The sequence below is a fragment of the Meles meles genome, chromosome 2 (assembly GCF_922984935.1).
Source record: "Meles meles chromosome 2, mMelMel3.1 paternal haplotype, whole genome shotgun sequence".
Taxonomy (NCBI): domain Eukaryota; kingdom Metazoa; phylum Chordata; class Mammalia; order Carnivora; family Mustelidae; genus Meles; species Meles meles.
The window spans coordinates 51,763,664-51,785,673 of record NC_060067.1 but is presented as its reverse complement, the minus strand read 5'-3'; the positions used below and the strand labels follow the sequence as shown (position 1 = coordinate 51,785,673).

Here is a 22,010-nt window from a genome sequence, read left to right as displayed (position 1 = left end):
TCTTATTACCTGTAGCTTGCAAAAATGGCCACAAATTCTTCCTATCTGTATGCATACTACTTTGAAGTATGACTTTGTAGCTCTTCCCATTAGCACATAATCTGTTCTCTAGGTCCTTGCATCTGGACTTATCCACATGACTTAGGTGTTTAGTTGAACTTCAGAAAATGCACCAGAAGAAAAGGCACAAGGGTGCCTGAGTGGCTCAGTTGTTAAGCTTATGCCTTTGGCTCAGGTCATAATCCCAGAGTCCCGGAATTGAGTCCCATGTTGGGCTCCCGGCTCAGTGGGAAGTTTGCTTCTCCCTCTCAACAGTCCCTCCGCTTGCTGTCTCTCTCTCTCTCTCGCTCTCTCTCTGTCAAATAAATAAGTAAAATCGAAGAAGAAGAAAAAGGAGGAGGAGGAGGAGGCAAGAGGGAGGGAGAGGAAGAGAATGAGGGGGAGACGTGGGGGAGGGAGGGGAGAAGGAGGAGGAGATGAAGATGAAGAAGAAGAGGCAGAAGCAGCAGCAGCAGCAGTAAAGACATGAAAAGTGCTTGGGTATTTCTCTTCCTTCTTCTTTGGAAACCTGGGAGTCCAGTATGAGGAATCCAGAGCTAGCCTGCTGATGGATGAGAGAACACACAGAGCAAAGAGACGATGCCAACTGATGCCTCCTCCACCATCCAGCTACAACCAGGCTGACAGCTGACCACTGAGATAAGCCAAGCTCAGACCAAAAAGCATGCCTGCTCAACCCCCAGTATCATGAGAAATAATGCTTGCATGAAGCCACTAAGTTGTGGGATGATTTATAACATAGTAATATCTAACTGGTACAGGTTACTCCTGTTCTCATTCCAGGAGTAAAAGCAAATCACATGCCCACAACTCACTTCGATGTCCAGTGTCCCCAGCAGGTGTGGGAAGTAAGCTTCTAATGAACAGTAGTGCTCTATGCCTCAGGGGTTAGGCTGTGGATTATCTTTGTTCTTTAGAGATACAGGAGGATACATTTAGAAGAAAAAATGATATGATGTTTAAGTTTTAATTTAAAATAGTCCTTACATGAAAGGAGGGAAAGGAGGAAGAAGGTGGAGGGACAGATGAAGGAAGCATGGCAGAATAGTGATAATTACTGAATCTGGGGTGTGGACAGAGTACATTCACACGCTCGGGCTGTCATGACAGAATTCCACAGGTGGGTGGTTTAAACAACAGCTATTTCTTTTCTTACAGTTCTGGAGGCTGGAAGTCTGAGGAGAGGGTGCAGGCATGGTTGACTGCTGGCAAGAGCCCTCTTCCTCACTTGCAGGGGGTCACCTTCTGTGTCCTCAAGACCACTTGAGGTGACCACTGTGTGCAAGCATGTGGCGAGAGATCTCGCTCCTCATCTTCTTACAGTCCTGAGAGATGAGGACTTCATCCTTCTGACCTCGTTCAACCTTAGTTACCTCCAAAAAGCCCCATTTCTAGAGTCACATTGAAGGTTAGAGCCTCAATAGATCAATTATGGGTGGGGACATGATTTATCCACAGCAGGGGGATTCATTATACTATCATTTCTAATTTTTTACATTTTGAAAACTTCTGTCAGATTTAGAAGGTGTAACTGTATTTTGGCTCCTGTGTATTTATACTTGATTTAGTGAGAAATAGAAAATGCTGGAAGGTTCTGTGGTCCCATTATACCATTAAAAATCTCTAGGTTATTAGAAATGACAGCTCAAGACAATAATAATAAAGATAGTTAATGTGAAATCTTCCACTTCCTTCCAGGTTGCTAGTCTACTATAGTTCCATGTCTGCCATAGAAAGAGAAGCCAGCCAGCTTCCCCGCTGCTGGGCCTCATCTCCCCATCTATCTACAAGTGACTTTAGCTTTGATCCAAATGGACATACTGGGGGAAGAAGGCAAGAAAGGTGTGACTGGAACAGGAACTCTCATATGTTGGCCCTGAGCTCTCTGGGACCAACTCAGCCACAGTTTCCTTGACACAGATGGATGCATATGGTCCCCTGGAATTCCTTCCTAAACCACAGAAAGTCAATGGCCCAGTTCCAGACTCTTCTGGCAGAGACTCCCTGCTCCCACAGAGAGCAGTCCTGGACATGCCAGCAATCTCTCCTGCAAAGACTATATCTGATCCATAGAAAATACTCACCCTTCCTTTCCCCCCAGCTGTGCCTTTCAACCTTCGTCACAGCAGCAGCACTCTGAGCTCTGTCCCCAAAGCAGCAACCTGCGTCTTAGTTTCCAATCACACAGCAACACGTTATTTTACAGTTCAGGAGATGAGATGTCCAAAATCAGTTTCATTGAGCTCAAAATCAAGGAGCCACTAGGGTGGCATTATTTTGAAGGGCTCTGAAGAAACATGGAGAACCCATTTCTTGCCTTTTACAACTTCTAGAGGCTAGCTGCGTCCCCTGGGTCACGCCACGGTGCTCTGACCTCTACTTCCATTATGATCACCTCTGGCTGACCCTCCCACCTCCTCCAGAGGATCCTGGTTATCCAGGGTCTGGGCCCACCTGGTTATCCAGGATCATCTCACCACCTCAAAATCCTGAACCGCTTTTGCAAAGTACTGTTTGCCAAGTGGGGTAACATATTCACTAATTCTAGGGATTAAGATGCAGACACCTTTGAGGGAACATCCTGTTGTCTATGTTTCTCGGGGGCTGGGGTGAGTTGGACCTGAATTCATTATGCCTCCGTTTCAGAGAACATATAGCAGCCTTCCCTGGTTTCTTTTGTCCCCACACAAAGGGCTATCTGGCCTCTTCTCTGATCCTTAGTTTGTGAGATAGACACAGAGTTGTGGAATAGGTACCTTCACACTTCTACAGAATTTGTATGCAATGCTCTCACTCCGTTTGGTATCTTGATATTCATAGAATCAGCACCTTAGTTGAAACTGAGGCGTGGAATGTTCCACTCTAACATCCTGTACATAACTATCTCCCTAAAGCAGAAACATGAAGTTATAAATAGATCCTCATGAATTGTTAAATTCTTAAAGCTTGTCTTCTATTTGGTGACAGAATGTATTTAATGAGTCAAAAGGAATTTCAATATTCAAAGGTGAATATTAAATGAGTAACATTCTATAGAACACAAAAATACTTTTAGCAGAGTATTTTTGCTTCTGAATAGCTTTTCAGTCAGTTATACTGTTCCTTCTTGAATTAAGAACTATCACTCAATCTTCTGTTCGTGTGAAAAAGAGTAATTTGAGCTAGAGAGCAAACCTCACCTGCAAAACAGTAAATGTGTATGTTGGATGTTGGCGTACTCTATTTTGCCTAAAGAAAGGTACTTTTTCATTCTTAAGCCTCTCTCTCATAGTGTGATAGCTAAAACATTTATAAAATGCACAATATAATGGTGCCACAACTTATATACATCCATTATCAGGCATTTCTACTCAAATGATAAGAATGAATGGAGTGTTTATGCAAAAATGAAACCATAGTATTTGATGGTCAGATCTGGAGTATTTATTCCATCAAACATTTCATCAAAACAGAGATGTCAAATCTTTGAGAACACACCAAAAAATGAGATGGAGGCCCTATTGGTGTATTAGTTTGAACTCTTTTGGGAAGCAAGTAACAAATTAACTACAGTTTCAGAAAAAAAAAAAAAAAAAGGCGTAGGGGAGCGAGAGACAATGATAGAATGTATCAATGTATCACACAGAACTCAGCAGGCAGGAAATGCAGTTGGACTGGAGGAAATTTCTAAACCCTGTTTCTTGTCTCCACTGCCTCTGGTTTTCTGCATTGTTCTCTCTGGCTGAAGGGTGACATGACGGAATATAGGACAGCCAAAGGATCCTAAGTCTTTACCCATCAAGTGACTAGAAGAGATTTCTTTTATTTTTATTTTTTTAAAGATTTTTATTTACTTGAGGGGGTTAGGGGGCAGAGGCAGAAGTAGACTTCCTGCTAAGCAGGGAGCCTGATGTGGGACTCAATCCTGGCACTCTGGGATCATGATCTGACCCGAAGGCAGATGCTTAACCAACTGAGCCACACAGGCATCCAAGAGATTTCAAGTGAGTTCAAATTCCCAAGGAAGCAATGGTAACCCTGGCTGGGGTCATGTAGCCATTCCTGGAGTAATTAATCATGGCCGGGAGATCACACTGCTTGAAGATGTCACTCACTGTAGATGAGCGTGAGATGGAGAGCTATAAGAATGGTAACTGTACCAGGTCACTCCAAGGTGCTGGGATAGAAAATGCTGATTAGCTAAGAGACGGTCCACATCTGGACTCATAAATCCTATAGGTCTCCGAGAGTATGCAATTTCAGGCTTATATTATGTTTGCTTCTTCCATCTGTGGAAGTGGCATCGAGCAAGGCCATATTTATTTTACCATTGCTAGTTGGGGATATTCATAGAAGGATGCAGGCAGTAAAAATTTAAATACAAACCCATGTGGTTATAAACTCAGAGGAGATAAACCTGTTTTCTATCTCTAAAAGTGGGTAGATTTCTTCATGTGGCTAGAGCTGCTGAGGCACTCAGTTTTGCATGCTAATCTTGGCTGCAAATTCCTGCCTCTGTAGGTATCAAGGTCTTCTGTCAACACAACCAGTCAAACCTTTCAGGCCTGCCATCGTGTCAGTTTGCCAACGGAACCCTGATGTCAGTAGAAGTTGTGGAAATCTCATATAAACGCAACTCATCAAACATAGTTTGCTTTCGGTGCTAAGAACTTTTAAGTTGTGTGAACAGTCTAACTCAAACCATCCCCTCTTTTAAAATTCCCATTTTTTTACTCTAATAATTCTAAAGTTACAGGGGTTTCTTTACTTTTTCATAAAGCTAAACTTCTTCAAGGAATATTCTAGGTAAGAAAATCATCTATGTGTCTCCTGAATCATAGTTAGAACTGTTCTGCAGCGAGATACTTTCCTCGGGTTTTGCCAACACCAAGAAGTCTCTCAGGCAATGTATCCTCAAATGGAAGCACATTCTGGCATCTTTACCACATGCCATTCACCCCCAGAAACATCTAATGGCATAGAAAAAGAAGAAAACTTGTCAAAATGAGGAGTTACGAAATTTAAGCAGGTAAGGGGATCCTTCATGGGCAGGTTAAAAACAGAAATGATGAATAAACTTTAAAAAACAGTTTCTCATTATACTCTAAGGCAAGCAGAAATAGCCTATTCTTTTATTTAAAATAAACAAACAAACAAAAAAAAAACATGAAGGCATTTACACAAAGTTTACAAGATTTCAATCACTAAATCCTATGGTCCTCATTATTTCCAAACAACATTCACAGAGAAACACATAGATCTAACTGTAGATTTTTTTAAAAAATGGAAACATTAAAAACCCTTTCTAAAACGCCAGAGAAAGGGGTGCCTGGGTGACTCGGTTGGTTAAGCATCTGACTCCTGGATCTCAGGGTTGTGAGTTCAAGCCCCGTGTTGGACTCCACATTGCCTGTGGAGCCTGCTGTAAGTGAGTAGGTAAGTAGATAGATAGATACCCAGGCAAAGAATAGCAATGCAAACCACAAAAAAAGGGAGAAGAAATAATGAGGAGCAAAAGGCCACAGCAGGAGAAAGCAATCGTAAAATAGACAATACCAGAGCTGATTCTCTGAAAAGTCTAACACAAGTGACAAACCTCTATGACAGAATTTCTTAAATGAACAAAATCCAAGTAGAATTATCAGGCACGAAATAGGTGAAATTAGTATACGCTTTTTTAAAAAAAATTTTTAAAAGATTTTATTTATTTATTTGAGAGAGGGAGAGAGAGAAAATGAGAAAGGAGAGGGTCAGAGGGAGAAGCAGACTCCCTGCCCGATGGAGCCCGATGCAGGAGACTCCAGGATCATGACCTGAGCTGAAGGCAGTCCCTTAATCAACTGAACAACCCCGGCACCCCTAGTATACACTTTAAAGGATCAGAGGAAATTAAAAAGATCTTTATGATAACAAATTTGTCAACATTTTTTTTAATTTGTCAACCTTTGATGAAATGGCTGGATTCTTTAAAAAAATATATATCTGATGCAACTGAAAAAGGAAATACAGAAAAATTTTAATAGTTCAAGATCTTTCAGAAAATTCAATTTGTAACTGAAGAAGTACCCATGAAAAAAAAAACTTGAGGCCCAGGTAACTTCATGCTTTCATGTACTTAAGGAAAAACTAAGCAATCTCATAAAAACTCCTTCTGAGAACAGAGAAGTATCAAGTATCAACATTCACCTAAAACCCTTCAATAAGGATATTAAAAGAAAAGTATAGACCAATTCCTCTAGTAAATGTAGATGCAAAAAGTACATATGAAAACAAAATCCAGTTTTCAGAGAAATGGTAATATTATATGACCAAATAGCAGTTTGAATGCTAAGGAATGCTAAGTTGGTTTAGCATTCAAAATGCAGTCGAGTACTTGACTACGGTAATAGAATAAAGAAGAAAGCCATGCATTTCAAAAATATAACAAAGCACTTGATAAAACCCAAATCCCATTCATGGTAAAAACTCAGCTACCTAAGCATTAAAAATACTTTCTTAATATCATGAAGGGTATCTACAGAACACCTATTTCAATATCGTATATCAAAAGGTGAAAGACTATGATTATCAGAGCAAAAATCCTCAGTAAATACTAGCAACAAAAATTCAACAGCACATCAAAAGGACTATACAACATGGCCAAGTGGGATTTATTCCTGGAACGAAAGGATGATTTAACATATGAAAAATCAATTGGTGTTAATATACCACATTGACAGAATGAAGAAAGAAAAGACATGATCTTCTCAATTGCTGCAGAAAACACATTTGACAAAATTAAGTACCCCTTCTAACAAAAATTTTTTTTTAAATATCTAGGAACACAAGGAATCTACTTCAATATAATCAAGGCCATCTATGAAAAGCCCATAACTAAAATCATACTCAATGGTGAAGAAAAACTTTCTCCTCGGAAATCAGGAACAAAACAGAGATGCTAACTTTTATCATTTCTATTCAACATAGTACTAGAAGTCCTAGCCAAAAGCAATTAGACAAGAAATAGAAACAAAAGGCACCCCAATTAGAAATGAAATTAAATTATCTGTTTCCAGGTGACATGATATTATATACAGAAAACCCTAAAGATCTGGGGAAAAAAAAAAAAAAACTAAAACAAAACCCTAATAGAATAAACAAATTCAGCAGAGTTGCAGGATACAATAATATCAAGACACAGAAATCAGTTGTTTCTACACGATAACAATGAACAATCCAAAAATAAGTTGAAGAAGACAATCCCATCTACAAGAGCATCAAAAAGAATAAAATACTTGGGAATATATTTAACCAAGGAAGTAAAAGTCTTGTACACTGAAAACTACAAAACACTGCCAGAAGAAATTTTAAAGAAGACACAAATTGATGGAAAGACAGTCTGTGCTTATGGACTGGAAGGCTCTGTATTAGGATGTCAGGATGTTATGATCACCACTCTAAGTGATCTACAGATTTCTTTTTTTTTTCTTTTTAAGCATGCATGCATGTATTTATTTATTATTTATTTATTTATTTATTTATTTATTTATTTGACACAGAGAGAGAAAGAGCACAAGCAGGGGGGGTGGCAGACAGAGGGAGGCAGAAGCAGGCTCCCCAGTGAGCAGAGAGCCCAATGCAGGGCTCAATCCCCGGACTCCAGGATCATGACCTGAGCTGAAGGCAGATGCTTACCCTACTGAGCCACTCTGGCACCCTGTAATCTAAAGATCCTTCTCAAAATCCAAAAAGTATTTTCTGCAGAAATAGAAAATGCCATCCTAAAAATCATAAGGGATCTCAAGGGGTACCAAATAGCCAAAGTACTTGTTTTGTGCTGAATTATATACCCTCCAAATTCCTATGCTGAAGCTCTAGCCTCCCCCAAACCCTCTCCACACAGCTCAGAATGTAACCATATTTGGAGATAGGACCTTTAAAGAGCTGAGTTAAAATAAGGCCTTTGGATGGGCCTTAATCCATTCAGACTCTGAGAGGAAATTCAGATCAACAGGGACACCAGGGATGTACCCACAGAGAGGAAAGGCCATGTGAGGACAGACCAAGAATGGGATTATCTGAAAGCCAAGAAGAGAGGCCACTTAAGAAACCAAACCTGCAGACACTGTGACCTTAAACTTCTATCCTTCAGAACTGTGAGAAAATAATGTGAGAAATAATAAAAATAATAAATAAATAAATAAAATAACTGTGAGAAAATAGTCTGCCGCTACACACCCCGTCTGGGCTACTTTGTTACAGTCATCTTAGCTAGCTAATACAGCAGTCCTGAAAAAACAAACTTAGAGGCGTCACCATTTAGGATTTCAAAACTTATTACAAAGCTCTAGTAATCAAGAGTATGGTACTGGCATAAAAACAGACATACAGACCAATGGAGTAGAATGGATACCTCAGAAATAAACCCTCAGATACAGGGTCAAATGACTGTCAACAAGTGTGCCAAGACCATTCAATGGCGAAAGGACTGTCTCTTCCACAAATCAGGTAGGAAAGAATAAATATCCACACACAAAAAGTGAAAGTTGGATCCTTACCATAAACCACACAAAAATGGCTCTTTCATCTGGGCTGTCAACATGCCATGCAGACTGAGGAAGACCCATAAACCTCGGTGCCATCAAAGCCGGGGCCACGGCTGCTTCGGCAAACACCAGAAGCACCCAGGAGGCCTGGGTCATGCTGCGGGTGTGCATCGCCACAGAACCAACTTTGGCAAACACAACCCAGGTTGCTTTGGAAAAGTCAGTATGAGGTATTACCACATAAAGAGTAACCTGAGCTTCCGCCCAACTGTCAACCTTGATAAACTGTGGACCTGGGTCAGCAAGGATCCATGAGTAAATACCGCCAGAAACAAGACTAGAGCCGCTCTTATCACTCATGTGGTGCGATCAGGCTACTACGGAATTTGGGGGCAGGAGAGCTTCCAAAACAGCCTGCTATCATGAAGGCCAAATTCTCCTTCATGAGAGCTGGGGAGAAGATTAAGCACTGAGGGTTCTGTGCCCTGGTGGCTTGAAGTCATGTGGAGGGAGGTTCATTCAATGCTAACGAGTGAAAAAAATGCAAAAATGAATTTAAAGTAGATCAGAGACTTAACTGTAAGGTCTTAACTCTTAGAGGAAAATAGGGGAAAAGCTTCATTACATTGGGTTGGCAGAAATTCCCTGGATATAATACCGAAAGCATAAGGAACACAACTAAAAACTGATAAATAGGACATCAAATTTAAAACTTCTGTGCCCAAAAGACACAAGTGACATAATGAAAAGACAACCTACAGCATGGAAGAAAATATTTGCAAATCATACATCTTCTAAGGGGTTACTATCTAGAATATTAAAGTACCTTCAACTCCACCACAAAAAAACCTAATAACTCAATGAAAAAATAAAGGATCCCCATATTTCTCCAAAGATATACACAATGGCCAATGACAATCTGAAAAGATGGTCACTATCACTTATCATTAGCAAAATATAAATCAAGACCCAAATGAGCTACCACCTCACACCTATTAGGAAGACCACTATGGAACAAAAAAATCAAGTGTTAGTGAGGATATGGAGAAATCGAAACCCCTGGGCAAATGGCGAGAATGTAAAATGGTGTAGCCCCCAGGAAAATATTATGGCAGTTTCTAAAAAAATTAAGAACAGAATTGCTATGTGATATGGCAATTCCACTTCTGGATATAAATCCAAAAGAATTGAAAACAGGGTCTCAAAGAGGTTACTTGTAGTACACTGATTTTCACAGCAGCATTATTCACAAGAGTGAAAAGATGGAAGCAATCCAAATAAAGAAAATAGGGAACATACACATAAAGGAATATTATTCAGTCTTAACAAGGAAGGAATTCTGATGCATGCCACACCATGGATGAATCCTGAAGGCATTATACTAAGTGAAATAAGCTGGTCACAAAGAGACAACTATGTATGATTCCATTTATAAGAGGTACCTAGAGTAATCAAATTTATAGAAAACAAAGTAGGACTGTCGTTGTCAAGGGCTGGGCGGAGGGAAAATGGAGAGTTGTTTAATGGGTATAGAGTTTCAGTTCTGCAAGACCAAAAGTTCTGGAAATTAATTACATTGAATATATTTCCCCTTCAGCAAATAAGCCTTGCAATATAATCCCTGTTAAATAAGAATATTAAGGACATAGATCACGATGGGATACTGAATTTCCACGTATTTACCGAATTCTTTTAAAAATGTTGACCATGACGTAATTTGGGAACTGACATGAAATCTAACACTTTTGTTTGGAACTCATAAGAGTTCCAAAGACAGGGCTTTTTTTGAAGGTAAGATTTGTATCAGGTTAAGAAGACCAGGTGGGAACAGAGCTCACTCTTGTCCATCCTAGGACTCTATCCCTATACCTACCTGGTTATTTGTTCAGCAAACCATCTCTCCTTCCTTCCGAGTCACACAGCTAGACTTGGTTTCCTGGCCCACTCTGCAGTTAGGTGTGGCCACAACTTTTCTCTGGGCAATGTGACATGCTATATGCCATCTCCAGGCCTGATCCATACAACCCTCCCATGTGCTACCACTCATCCTCTGAGGAAGGGCCTAGAGAGCAAGAGCTGGGGTGAAAACCCCTGAGGGAGGCTACCAGACTAGTGACATATACAGGAGAGCACTGCTTCAGCAAGAAATTCTTACTGCAGCAAGCCCTTAAAATAATGCATTCTTTAAAATACAAAGTTTAAAAGAAAATTCTTAACTAAGCAGTAAAAAGTGTTGATCATGGTTGCCCACTAAACATTTTTACTCATTGTTATGTAGGGATGGACACCAATCACAAAACAAACACCCTGCTTAGTAGTGGAGGTTCATTACTTTCATGTAGAGTATTTTCCTAGAGCCAGCCATCACCTAGCTGAGGACCCATGACTTCTCCTGCCTTTGTGAGCAATCATTATTTGCTCATGTGAACACTCTGAAATACCCGTACAAACCAATGTTCATTGATGTTAATGCCAAGACACTGAACACAATGATCACAACATTCAAGAAGGTATTAGCTAGAATCTTTATATTGTGAATGCATCTAAAGAACACTTTAGAAAGATTTTGAACTTATATATTTTTATTTTTTTTAAAGACTTTATTTATTTGACAGAGATCACAAGTAGGCAGAGAGGCAGGCAGGGAGAGAGGAAGGGAAGCAAGCTCCCTGCTCAGGAGAGAGCCTGACGTGGGGCTCGATCCCAGGACCCTGGGCTCTGACTTGAGCCGAAGGCAGACGCTTAACCCACTGAGCCACCCAGGCGCCCCGATTGTGAACTTTTAAAAAAATACATGGAATATTCTGGTAAAAAAAAATTTTTTTACAAGATTTTATTTATTTATTTGACACAGAGAGAGATCACAAGTAGGCAGAGAGGCAGGCAGAGAGAGGAGGAAGCAGGCTCCCTGCGGAGCAGAGAGCCCGATGCGGGGCTTGATCCCAGGACCCCGAGATCATGACCCGAGCCGAAGGCAGCGGCTTAATCCACTGAGCCACCCAGGCGCCCCCTGGTAAAAATTTTCATCAGGACCTTCTCAAACTAGACGACGGCAGCCAGTAATGGATGAAACACATACACTCACAAATACTTTTCTTCCACCATATTGTAGACATAACACAATTAGAAGGATGACATGTGTTTCAGACAATATAAAGCAAAAGTTGGCTGGAAAGAATCTAACAAGATTTTAGCCAGGAATTAATTCTAAGCATCCAACTCTATAAGCGTAGGTAGTGGTATATCTCTGACTATCATAGGGATCCTGTAAGTTCACATTCGGTGTCCACCTCTGAGCCACTGGCATCCCCAGTGAAAAGAAGCTGAAAGCAAGCTATGACCAAAGGCTGCTGAGGGTTTCACCCACACCAGCAGGTTTACCAAGGAAGGTGGAAAGACAGGATGAGCCAGCCTAGAGTGACTAGATTACACAAAACAAACAGTTACAAATTCTCCCAGAGGAGTAGGCTTCATTGATACAAATAAATGTATTGGATTTATCATCACTTGTATTTCACTGGAAAAAAAAGTGAGTAGACCCATATGCCAGTATTAATATAAATGTTGGAGAAATATGGCAAAATTGGCGAGAGTGATGAATGACCCAAGTTTGGGAAACACTATCCTAAGTGCTATAAATAATCAAATCATTTCTCAGATAAAAGCAATGGAGTGAATATTAAAATAATTAAATGATTCTGGGAATCTGAAAAGAAAGAGAATTAACATTTGTTTTAACATTTGGATTGCTGTTGAAGGACTCACTTTTCTTGATGATTAAGTTTAATTCCTGGCTGAAATGTTTTCAGTTCATTTTTTCTTACTTCTGCATTTTTTATGGTGTCAACCAACTTCAGCTTGGGCATTCTGAACTCAATACCTGAAACACAGAGGTTTGCATGTTTTAACTTTCTAATTTTCAACAATAAGCAAAATGTAAGCCTCAGCATCTATATATAAATTGCCATCTGTTCATAAATTACATTTATATAAATATATTGAATATGGGTACAGAGTTACGTTAAATTGCATGTGCAAAAAATCCCAAGATTTCTAAATTAATTAGTTGCTACCTATTTTGACCTGAAATATTAATATACATTTGTACACTTATATAAATCCCATCACAGAAATACTCAAGCACAAACCTGATTTTTAACTGTTATCCTAAAAACATATGCTGGCATTTAACACTAGTAAATAACATCACTTTATTATGTTATATTACACAGTGCATGACCATAGGATTAAAAAAACCTTTCGTGGAACAAAATAATAAATTACATGCATTTTCTTGAGCAGGACATGACCAATTATAACTCATTATGAAATTAAAACTCAAAAGAAATAACCAGGATGAAAATATTTTGTTAAACTATAGATCATAAATACCATGCAAAGCCCGAGTCATTGCCTCCAGGGAAGCAAGGCCATGTGCTGCAAAGCTTGGTGACCACATCAGAAATGGGTTCTGCTCCTAGACACTAGAGTATAACTGGCCAGCACGTTCAAGACAGAAATTCTTTTGAGGCCCAGATGCCAAAAATTTTAAATGGAGAAAATGAATTAGCCAATCTCTGAGAAAATCAAAACACCTCTTCACAGTTTATGGTTCTACGAAAAATATAGAAACCTCAACCAGCAATGAGCCATAAATCACAAATGACAAAGGTGGGGGGGATACAATGTATTCTTCATATCCTATACACAAACATAACATTCGGATTCCATCAAATACTGCGTGTAAAGCATAAAGTCAATGCTCCCCACTCTCTATGCTTTGAATATCAACACACTCCAAATATTTTTAGTGGAATCTTCATTTTATTCCAAGTATTGGGTTTTTTTCTGTCTTCCACCCCTCCTCTAGGCCCAGGCTTCCTGTCTTCTATTACCTACGAAAAGTTATATTTAACAGATGCTTACTGAATGGCCAACGTGTCCAGGAAGGGAAATTACTCACTTCCTGTGAAAAGGTAGGAAAAAGCAGAAGAACAAAGTTCTTTGTCTATATGGAGTCGACCTATGGGTCAGAAAAAGAGATCAAATATTGTAAGAATGCTCTGCAAAATATAAGGGCAAAATTAAAATAGTGATAAGGAAATAAGCATTATTCACTCCATCTCCTATTAGTTTATCTTTGTCATTTCTAAACATTATCCTACACATATACATCAACTTCCCTGGAGCCCCTGGGCCAGGCAGAGGTTCAGCATACAAGTATCAAATCAACCCATTTGGTTTCCTTGTTTCCCCTAACAAAAACAAGAGTGTCTTTAACATCTGACAAAAGGCTAAACAGAACTACCAGTTTTGTTATTGCAAAGCAAAATAATACTAATGCAGTAACCCAAGGACAAGTGAACATTCACACTCTAATAAGTGATCTTGTGAGGTCTCTGAGAATTACTCTAAGTGAAACAGTGCATCTCAGATTTGAGGTTGATCAAGCTAAACTTGACTCTCAGCATTTCTTAAATGTATACTTTGAATCTAATCTGATTCAAACCTTTAGTCAGCTGTCCCAGATCTGAGCTGTGCCTCACTTCTCCAGTGATCGGCTCTATTGTTTTTTGTTTTAGTTTCTATTTAGTTTATTTCTACTCTAATCTTTATTATTTAATTCTGTTTTTAGGTTTTGTTTGTTCTTCTTTTTCTAGCTTCTTTAGGTGTAAGGTCAAGCTGAGTTTTTTCTTGCTTCATGACGTTGGCCTGTAAACTTTCCTCTGTTGCTATAAACTTCCCTCTTAGAACAACTTTTGCAGCATCCTGAAGATTTTGGACCATTATTTTCTTTCTAATTTGTCTCCATGTATTTTTTTTTTAAAGATTTTATTCATTTATTTGACAGAGAGAGAGAGATCCATGTATTTTTGATTTTGTCTTTGACTTCTCAGTTGACCCATTCATTGTTTAGTAACATGTTATTTAAGCATTACTTAAAAGCCAAATTATGGAAGTAGTCCAAGTGTCCATCAATAGATGAATGGATAAAGAAGAGGTGATATGTACAAGTACAACACACAGGAATATTACTCAGCCATAAAAATGAATGGAATCTCGCCATTTGCAATGACATGGATGGATCTGGAGAGTATAATGCTAAGCAAAGTCAGTCAGTCAGAAAAAGACAAACATCATGTGATTTCACTCATATGTGGAATTTAAGAAACAAAACAAGCAAACAAATTAAAAAAGAGAGAGAAACCAAGAAACACAGTCTTAACTACTGATGGTCACCAAATGGGAGGTGGGTGGGGGATGGGTGAAACAGGTGAAGGACATTAAGAGCACACTTATTATGAGATGCACTGAGTAATATACACTAATGTACTGTAACAGTGCACATTAACTATACTGAGATTAAAATTGTTTTAAAAATGCAACATATTGGGACGCCTGGTTGGCTCAGTGGGTTAAAAATGCAACATATTAAATAACTAAGTTCCAGAAATGGACTCCAGTGAGACTAGGGACCAGGGATGTTTTATGACTATAGTGCATCAACGCCAATGACAACATTGGATCAGGGCAGTTTTTGCCCTCTGAATACAATTTAAAGATGAGTACTTCAGCATGAACCTGAGGAACTCTGAGAACAGAGTAACAGCCAACATAACGGCCAGTACTGAAGAACTCAGAATAAGTGAGTGTGATTCTTACTTTTATGGTAGCTCCTCCCTTACATTCAAGAATAATAGATGTACAGAACGTGTAACAAAATTGAACCAAAATACAAATCACTAAAAAGCCACAAAAGTGACAAAATAATATTAATAGGACTGAAGTGATACAGCAAAGTAATGCAATTTAGAAAGAGCTTTTTAGGCATTTTGATTTCCAAAAAAAAAAAAAAAAACATTCCATGAGATCTTTAAAAAACCTTGTAGCATTTTAAACTGTTTATAAAATACATCCATCCAAAAAAGCTTTGATTTATAGGTCATAATCAGTGGAGTTAATTATGTGCAAGTCTGAGAACTGATTTATGTATAGTTCTCATTAAGACATCCCCATGTGTAAACACAATTAGAACTACATGCCTCTCTTATAAAACACAAAAATGTAAGACTGACACAATGACAAACACCTATTTATTGTATTAAATACAAGCCTGAAATGTTAAGTAGATAGAACAGGTTCCAAAAAATTACATTTCAGATTTTCCAAGTCCTGCTGGTGCTTTACAACTAAAACAATGCTCGGAGGGCTTTTTCTTTTTTTTTAATTCATTAAAAAAAAGCAACAATCAGGGGATATAAAATATGTAAAATCCCAAATGTAGAAGTTTATTCAAAACTGTTTCGAATCCCTAAGGTGGCTGTAAACTGTTTGCACACGTTCGTAGCTTAAAGGAATGTGAAGCTCACAGTTTATTGGGTTTCTGCCTCAGAACCACCCCTCCCCCCAACACCCCCACTGCTACACGGCAGTTTCATGTTTCCACAACCCAGTCCTAACGCTGCCAGTGCTCTCTGTACCCAGCAAGGGGCCATCCTGCCCGTTGCTTTTGACTGGTCCATTCTGGACAGCCAAGTTGAGTCCGTAAGACTTCTGCTGGCTTTCAAGTTCAACTACAATTGGCTTCCTTAAGGCATCTTTCTTACTACTGTTTGAAATGGGCTTTTCGAAATTTCTGCTGCTCTGGGGGAGTGTGCTACAGCCGTCGCTGCTCTCCTGCTGCGGGGGGTTGTACTGTCTCTCCCTGTGGGCTAAGTATGCCCTTCTGCTCCTTGAGTGTCCTTCATTACTGCCCGGCCGGCTCTTAGGGAAGCCGTTCTGCACACTGCCCTCCACGCTTGTTGGGACGTCATAGGCGTATTCTCGGAGGACTGTGAGTCGGCTTGCACGGTGTCCTTTACTCCTGTTTTTATGATGGCGGCCCGGGTGCACGTTTGTGCGAAACTGAACCTCCAAAGGCGCCACGTGCATCTTGATATCATTGTCCATCGAATGTTCTGTCAAACTGTTGTCCAGCTGAGGCGTGGAGTTCAAGGGCAGAGAGTTGGCGTGGCACTGAGCCGCGGCCGCCTGCAGGTTCGTCAGTTTGCAGCCCTGGGAGGAATTCTTGAAGCTCGATGTGCTCTTGTTGGTGCATGAGGACTCGGCGCTGCTATTGGTGCACTTCGGGGCCTCTCCATTGGTGCTGCCGGAGCTGGGGGGCTGCACGTTGACCTGCACGGAGTACGAGCTCCGGCCGGGGCAGCAGGTCATGACCCATGCAAGTCTAACATCCTCCCTGTTCACGCAGTGGTGAACCACAATGAAGGCACTGAGGCTTAAACACGAGGCCCCAAAAAAGAAGCTAAACACCAGGTCCAGAGGGTAATACAAGGAAACGGCCAAGGCCCCGAACATCCACAAGGCGACATATAAGAGCAAGGTGAGACTGGCTCCCAGCAGTTGAGAGTGAAAAGTGTGCTCATTTTCCAGTGCTGACGTGGAGATGAGAGACAGAGACAGCGAGTCCTGGCGATGCCCCGCGCCGTTCTCGTCAGCCGCCAGCCGCTGCTGCTCCTCCGTGGGCTCTTTCAGCTCGTATTTGCGCTCGGGGTGTCTCTTCAACTGAATAAATATGCTGAGAAAGTACATACAGTTTACAAAAGTGATGAAGCTGGCAGGCCCGTAGAAGGCTCCTAAGGAGGGCTCCCAAGCCATCCAGCAACTAGAAAAGAAGACGAGAAACCGGGTCAGAGGCGACGCACCAACGAGCTGTTCCAGAAACTGCAATCAAGTCAGGGCCTGGGAAAATCGTTAAAAAGGGAAGCAATTGGGTTCAGGTACACAGAGAACACAAAACACTCACTAGGGTGCATTTGGCCGACTGCCGTAATTCTTGATGTTTGCCGCGGCCGTTATGCCACAGACTATGATGGGTATGCCACCTCCGATCAGGTAAAACCTGGAAGGAGGAATAACGCAAATATCAGCTCATCACTCCAAGTTATCAGGGTATACACATCCCAGTATCCCTGTCCTGCAAAAGCCCTTCCTTCATGACTCATTATTATTCCTATCCCCATTAACAAGCTGGAGATTAACTTTTAGAGGTTGCTTTGTTAACAATAAGTTTCTGAAAAATTTTTTTTTTTAATTTTTTTTTGGATATCTTTTTTTTTTTTTTTTAAACAGGCTACCAAGGTTCCAACTTGAGGAAAGCTGGTCGGCTTCTGCCACCCTGTGGACGGGCCTGGCTACTGCAGGTAAGGTTTTTCTTTTCTTTCAGATGGAACTGCCTTCCAACCAAAAAGTCAGCCCGTTACCAAGTAGACTTGAATGTCTTGCTGTGCCATAGTTCAGACTAAATACATGACATTAATTGCTTCTTAATGTCTGGCTAAGCCTACATGTTCTGGGACACCCTACCGCTGTGTATCTTTGTCCCTAGTCACTCAGGTAAAGCAGGAGCCGGGTCCCAGCAGCTACAAGCTGTGCGCAGGCCCTTCCTGACCCTCTCCTGTGGACACACTGGGGACAGCAGAAAAAATGATGGTGCCATAATAACAGAGGGAGACAGAGTGGTGGCAGGTCCTACAAGAGAAACATATTTTCTCAGCCAGAGCTTCTTTGAGCCCTCTGAAAAGAGACAGTAGGGACTTTGTGCCCTGGCCAGTTCCTCCCCGGCTGGGTCATAATCCTAACTGTGCATCTGCCACTTCTAGAGACATAGTCCGAGTCCTGAGTTGGCTGGCTGAAGACAGTATTGGGGACTTAACACCTGTGCGTGGTGTTTTGTGTGTGTGTGTTTCTCCCCCTGCCCCCCCCCCCGCCCCCGGAACCTAACAGGAAGGAGGATGGGATCCCCAAACCTCTTTTTCAAACACCATCTCTCGGTTCTTTTAAGGGCAGGGACAGAGGTGTCAAATAGAGTCCTATAATCTGACTCTGTGGCCGAGCGCGCCTACTGCCGCCAGTCGTCCACACACCACTCATCCCCTGAATCTTGTATGTTCTCAGTTGTTCTCTTTTAGTTCTTCCCTTTATTGGCTATGGCCCATCTACTAAATGTCAGCATGGCCCCAGGACCATGCTAACGTCTCCCTGGGGCATCTGGTTCATCATCATTGCTTCAGTGACCACATGTGAGAATGTCTCCTGTGCTGTCTCCAAAACACCTAACACGTCTTCCCTGCGGAGCACCCTGTTTCCAAAAATGTAATCTATTCACAGAAAGTACTAATGAGCCTACCTCCTCTGCATGTACCCTTACCCTCCCTGCCCCCCATTCTACGTTTTCTATATTCTCAGATGATGGAAGCACCATGTGCTAAGGTGCCCTCGGTGAACAAGAGTAATCTGAAACCGTCTTTGAATTTCTCTCCCTCCCACAATTTTAAATCTAACTGGTCAGGCATCCTAGAGAAGCTGCTTCAAGTGTCCTGAACACGCACCCCCTCCATTCTCTAGGAGGGGAACTGTTGTGCTTTCAGTCCTCACGCGGACCACCCAAACGACCTCAGCAGAATTCCTTACCCTCAGGTTCTCCAGTTTATATGGCGTCCTAATGCAAGGCTGTCGTTCTAGAACGATACCTTGTCCGGCCACTCCCTGAGATAAAAGTCTTCCACAGAGCCCCACATTTTCACACGGCTCCCAGAGGCCTGACATGGAGCTTTCACCCTGGTTCCAGCTACATTTCTCAAAGTTCCCTCAGGTCCCCACATAATCCTGTGTCTGCAGCATCGCTTCTCGCCTTTGCCCTAATCACTCAGGAAGGTCATCCCTAATGGTCAATATTTCCCAATACCCACCATTGCCCCCAAATTAATGGCGCCTTTGTTTGCACTTTCATAAGAACCTATCTTTGCTACAGTTCCCACACCACCCCCAGGGGCTTCTTCACAGTCTCCTCAGGCAGACTGTAAACTCCTCAGAGGCAGGACAGTTTGGGTGCCTGGCCCAGGGCCAGCCACACAGCCAGCGTTGGATCCACAAGGTCGGCACTGGCCAATTTTTACTCATCCAGCCCAGTAATCCATTATTTTTTATTACAATTGGGAAGAAGGGTGTAACTCCATAAATGTGTTGTCTTTCGTAGAGAATAATTAAATTGAAACATACTTATGGAGATTAAAATCTCCAACATGACCCCTAAGGAAATGAAAACAGCTAACATTTTCTTAGTGCCTATTAGACAGCCAGTCCCACCTTAAGGCACGTATTTATTCCCACGTTGCAGATGACGGAGGGAGGCTGGGAAAGGGTAGAGAACTTCACGAAGGGCTCCCAGCTGGAAGGCTACGCAGCCAGTACTCAAACCCAGGAAGCCCAGCTTCCACAGTCCATTCTGGACTTTCCAAAATTTACTCAGCATTGTTTTGTTTATTTAAAATAGCTTCACCTCAATGGTTCAGTGGACATTTAACATAATAAACAAAGATCTTAGATACCTGAGCATTGGTCTTGGTGGAGGCGGCAGTTCATCGGGATCCTGGCATCTTTTTGCCTTTTTAGTGACTTGTTTATAGATATTTCGAGCTGTCACTCCCACCCATAGTACTGTAGCAAGGGTGGAATAATGAAGAATTATCCCAACCTAGAAAGAAGATTGAAGAATATATAAACTAAAGGAAAAAAAATTCGCCAGTAATAGCTGCCTCCAAGGTTTACCAAAATACCTGATATGTAACTTTCGAAAACAGGACTCAAAAACAATATGAAGGTATATCCTAAAGACCGATTCCTCTGCCCCCTAATGAAACAAAGTATCCAAACAGACATATAACAGAGGATGAGGTCCTCTCACAGAACAAACCAACACTTGAATCTAGGAGGCCCACAGACCACATAAAATGTACACCCAAGATAATCCTTCATACCCCATGGCATGGACTCTTAGACAACATTAAACCAAAAGTGTGTTTCTCTCAGATGCCATGTTCTAAGTCAGAGTTCGGTTTCTGAGGCCCGTTTTAAGGAGGAAGGTAGAGGGCAAGGGTAGCCAGAAGTCACAGCACACCAAGCCTTGTGTGACAGACCTGAAATGTTCTAATTCAGAACTTTCATATATGGTAATGGTAGGTCAGCAATATAATATACTGTTGGTAAGACGATGAGGTATAGAATCAAAACTCCTATCTGGTGGTAAAACCTTGACCCACGCCTTATCTGCTGTGACACCTCAGCAAAGGTGTGTAACATCTCAAGCACTGGTTTCCTCATTCATCAACAGAGAGGGAGACGAAAGTACTGTGGGACTAAGATTGTCTACATAAAGCATTTAGCACGTTGACTGGCATATGATAAGCAATCAAGAAAAATGATATCTATATTTTTATTATTACTTATTAGGAGTGTGGTTTTAAGTAAATAATGTCACCTCTCTAAATTAATTTTCCTCATTAGAAGAGTGGAATATCATCAATAACCATCTCGATCCAGCATTTCTGTAGGGACTGTATGGGCACAGTATTTGAGACATTAACAGGTACCCAATAAATACTGGAAATCTGCAGTAAATGTAGTGCTCACACTAATTTTCTTTCCCAAGGGGGTGATGGAGGACATGTTTACAGGTGACCTGTGTATGAAGCAACTCTATTTCGAGATAAAATTCTAGATGAAGCTATATATGGACCTAAGAAAGGTTTAAATCCATTTTAGGAAAAGTGTATGTGTCATTGGAGCATCAAGGACACAATTCAGCTTTCTTATCTGACTAATTACTTACTATCTGCTCGATCATTTCTTTTTATATAATTACCACAGGTAAAATCCTTCTAATGAAAATCTTCAAGACAGATTTTTTTCATTCTAAGAGGATGGCTCTCAGATCTCAAGAAAATCAGACTGATTGACATTATCAAACCTAGGGCAGTGATAAAAGCATTTAGATTGCAGCCCAGAGTTCATTTTCAGGCAAATGAAATCCAAGTCTTATTTTGCAGGGCAAAAATGAGGACAGTCATTGTCCAGTGTGAACCTTGCTCTGACCCGGGAAGTGGCTGGCAGGGGGCATCCAGCTTGGCCAAACTAGAAAACTCACAGTTATTTTCTTCTTTAGGAGAAAAGTGGCTCCTTGGTTTCTATTAGCTTTACTGTATGTATGGTTAAAAGCAATATTTACAGAGAAAAGTGGAACAAAAAGCATAAAATAAGCCTGAGGCTATCTGGAGTCATACCCATTACTAGAAGTAAAAATATTATAAATGAATCTGGTACATAGACACGGAAACGTTCAAGAATTGACTCTTAACGGTAGGCTCCTCAGAAGCTGAGGTTAGAAGAACGAGACCGAGCAGGGAAGTAAGTTAGTTTTAAAAAAAGGAGTGATAACATTTTCAACACAGGCAGTACAAGATAGAGCATTTTTTTGATTTTGGATCTAAGAGGGAAAACTGAACCTTCAGATTCTGAAGTGTTTTCTAAGGCATTTCAAAATTTCCAGAGTGTTCACACTTGAAAGATAGTAAAAAGCCTTCAGTCAAACAATATCATTACCAATGG

General features: G+C 40.9%; 1 protein-coding gene and 1 pseudogene across 1 annotated transcript in view; one reads left to right on the top strand and one right to left on the bottom strand.

Annotated features, from left to right (window-relative positions):
- The first annotated feature begins 8,618 nt into the window (after window positions 1–8,618).
- On the top strand, window positions 8,619–9,037 carry LOC123936831 (annotated as a pseudogene).
- Window positions 9,038–15,641: 6,604 nt separating this feature from the next.
- Window positions 15,642–22,010, bottom strand: part of ADGRA3 (adhesion G protein-coupled receptor A3) — a 129,433-nt gene continuing 123,064 nt past the window's right edge. The window contains exons 17-19 of the mRNA XM_045998179.1: window positions 19,955–20,100; window positions 17,371–17,466; window positions 15,642–17,229 (exon numbers count right to left, since the gene is read on the bottom strand). Of these exons, the coding sequence (XP_045854135.1) occupies window positions 15,987–17,229; window positions 17,371–17,466; window positions 19,955–20,100 (1,485 nt within the window). The 3' untranslated portion in view covers window positions 15,642–15,986. The remainder of the gene's footprint in view (window positions 17,230–17,370; window positions 17,467–19,954; window positions 20,101–22,010) is intronic.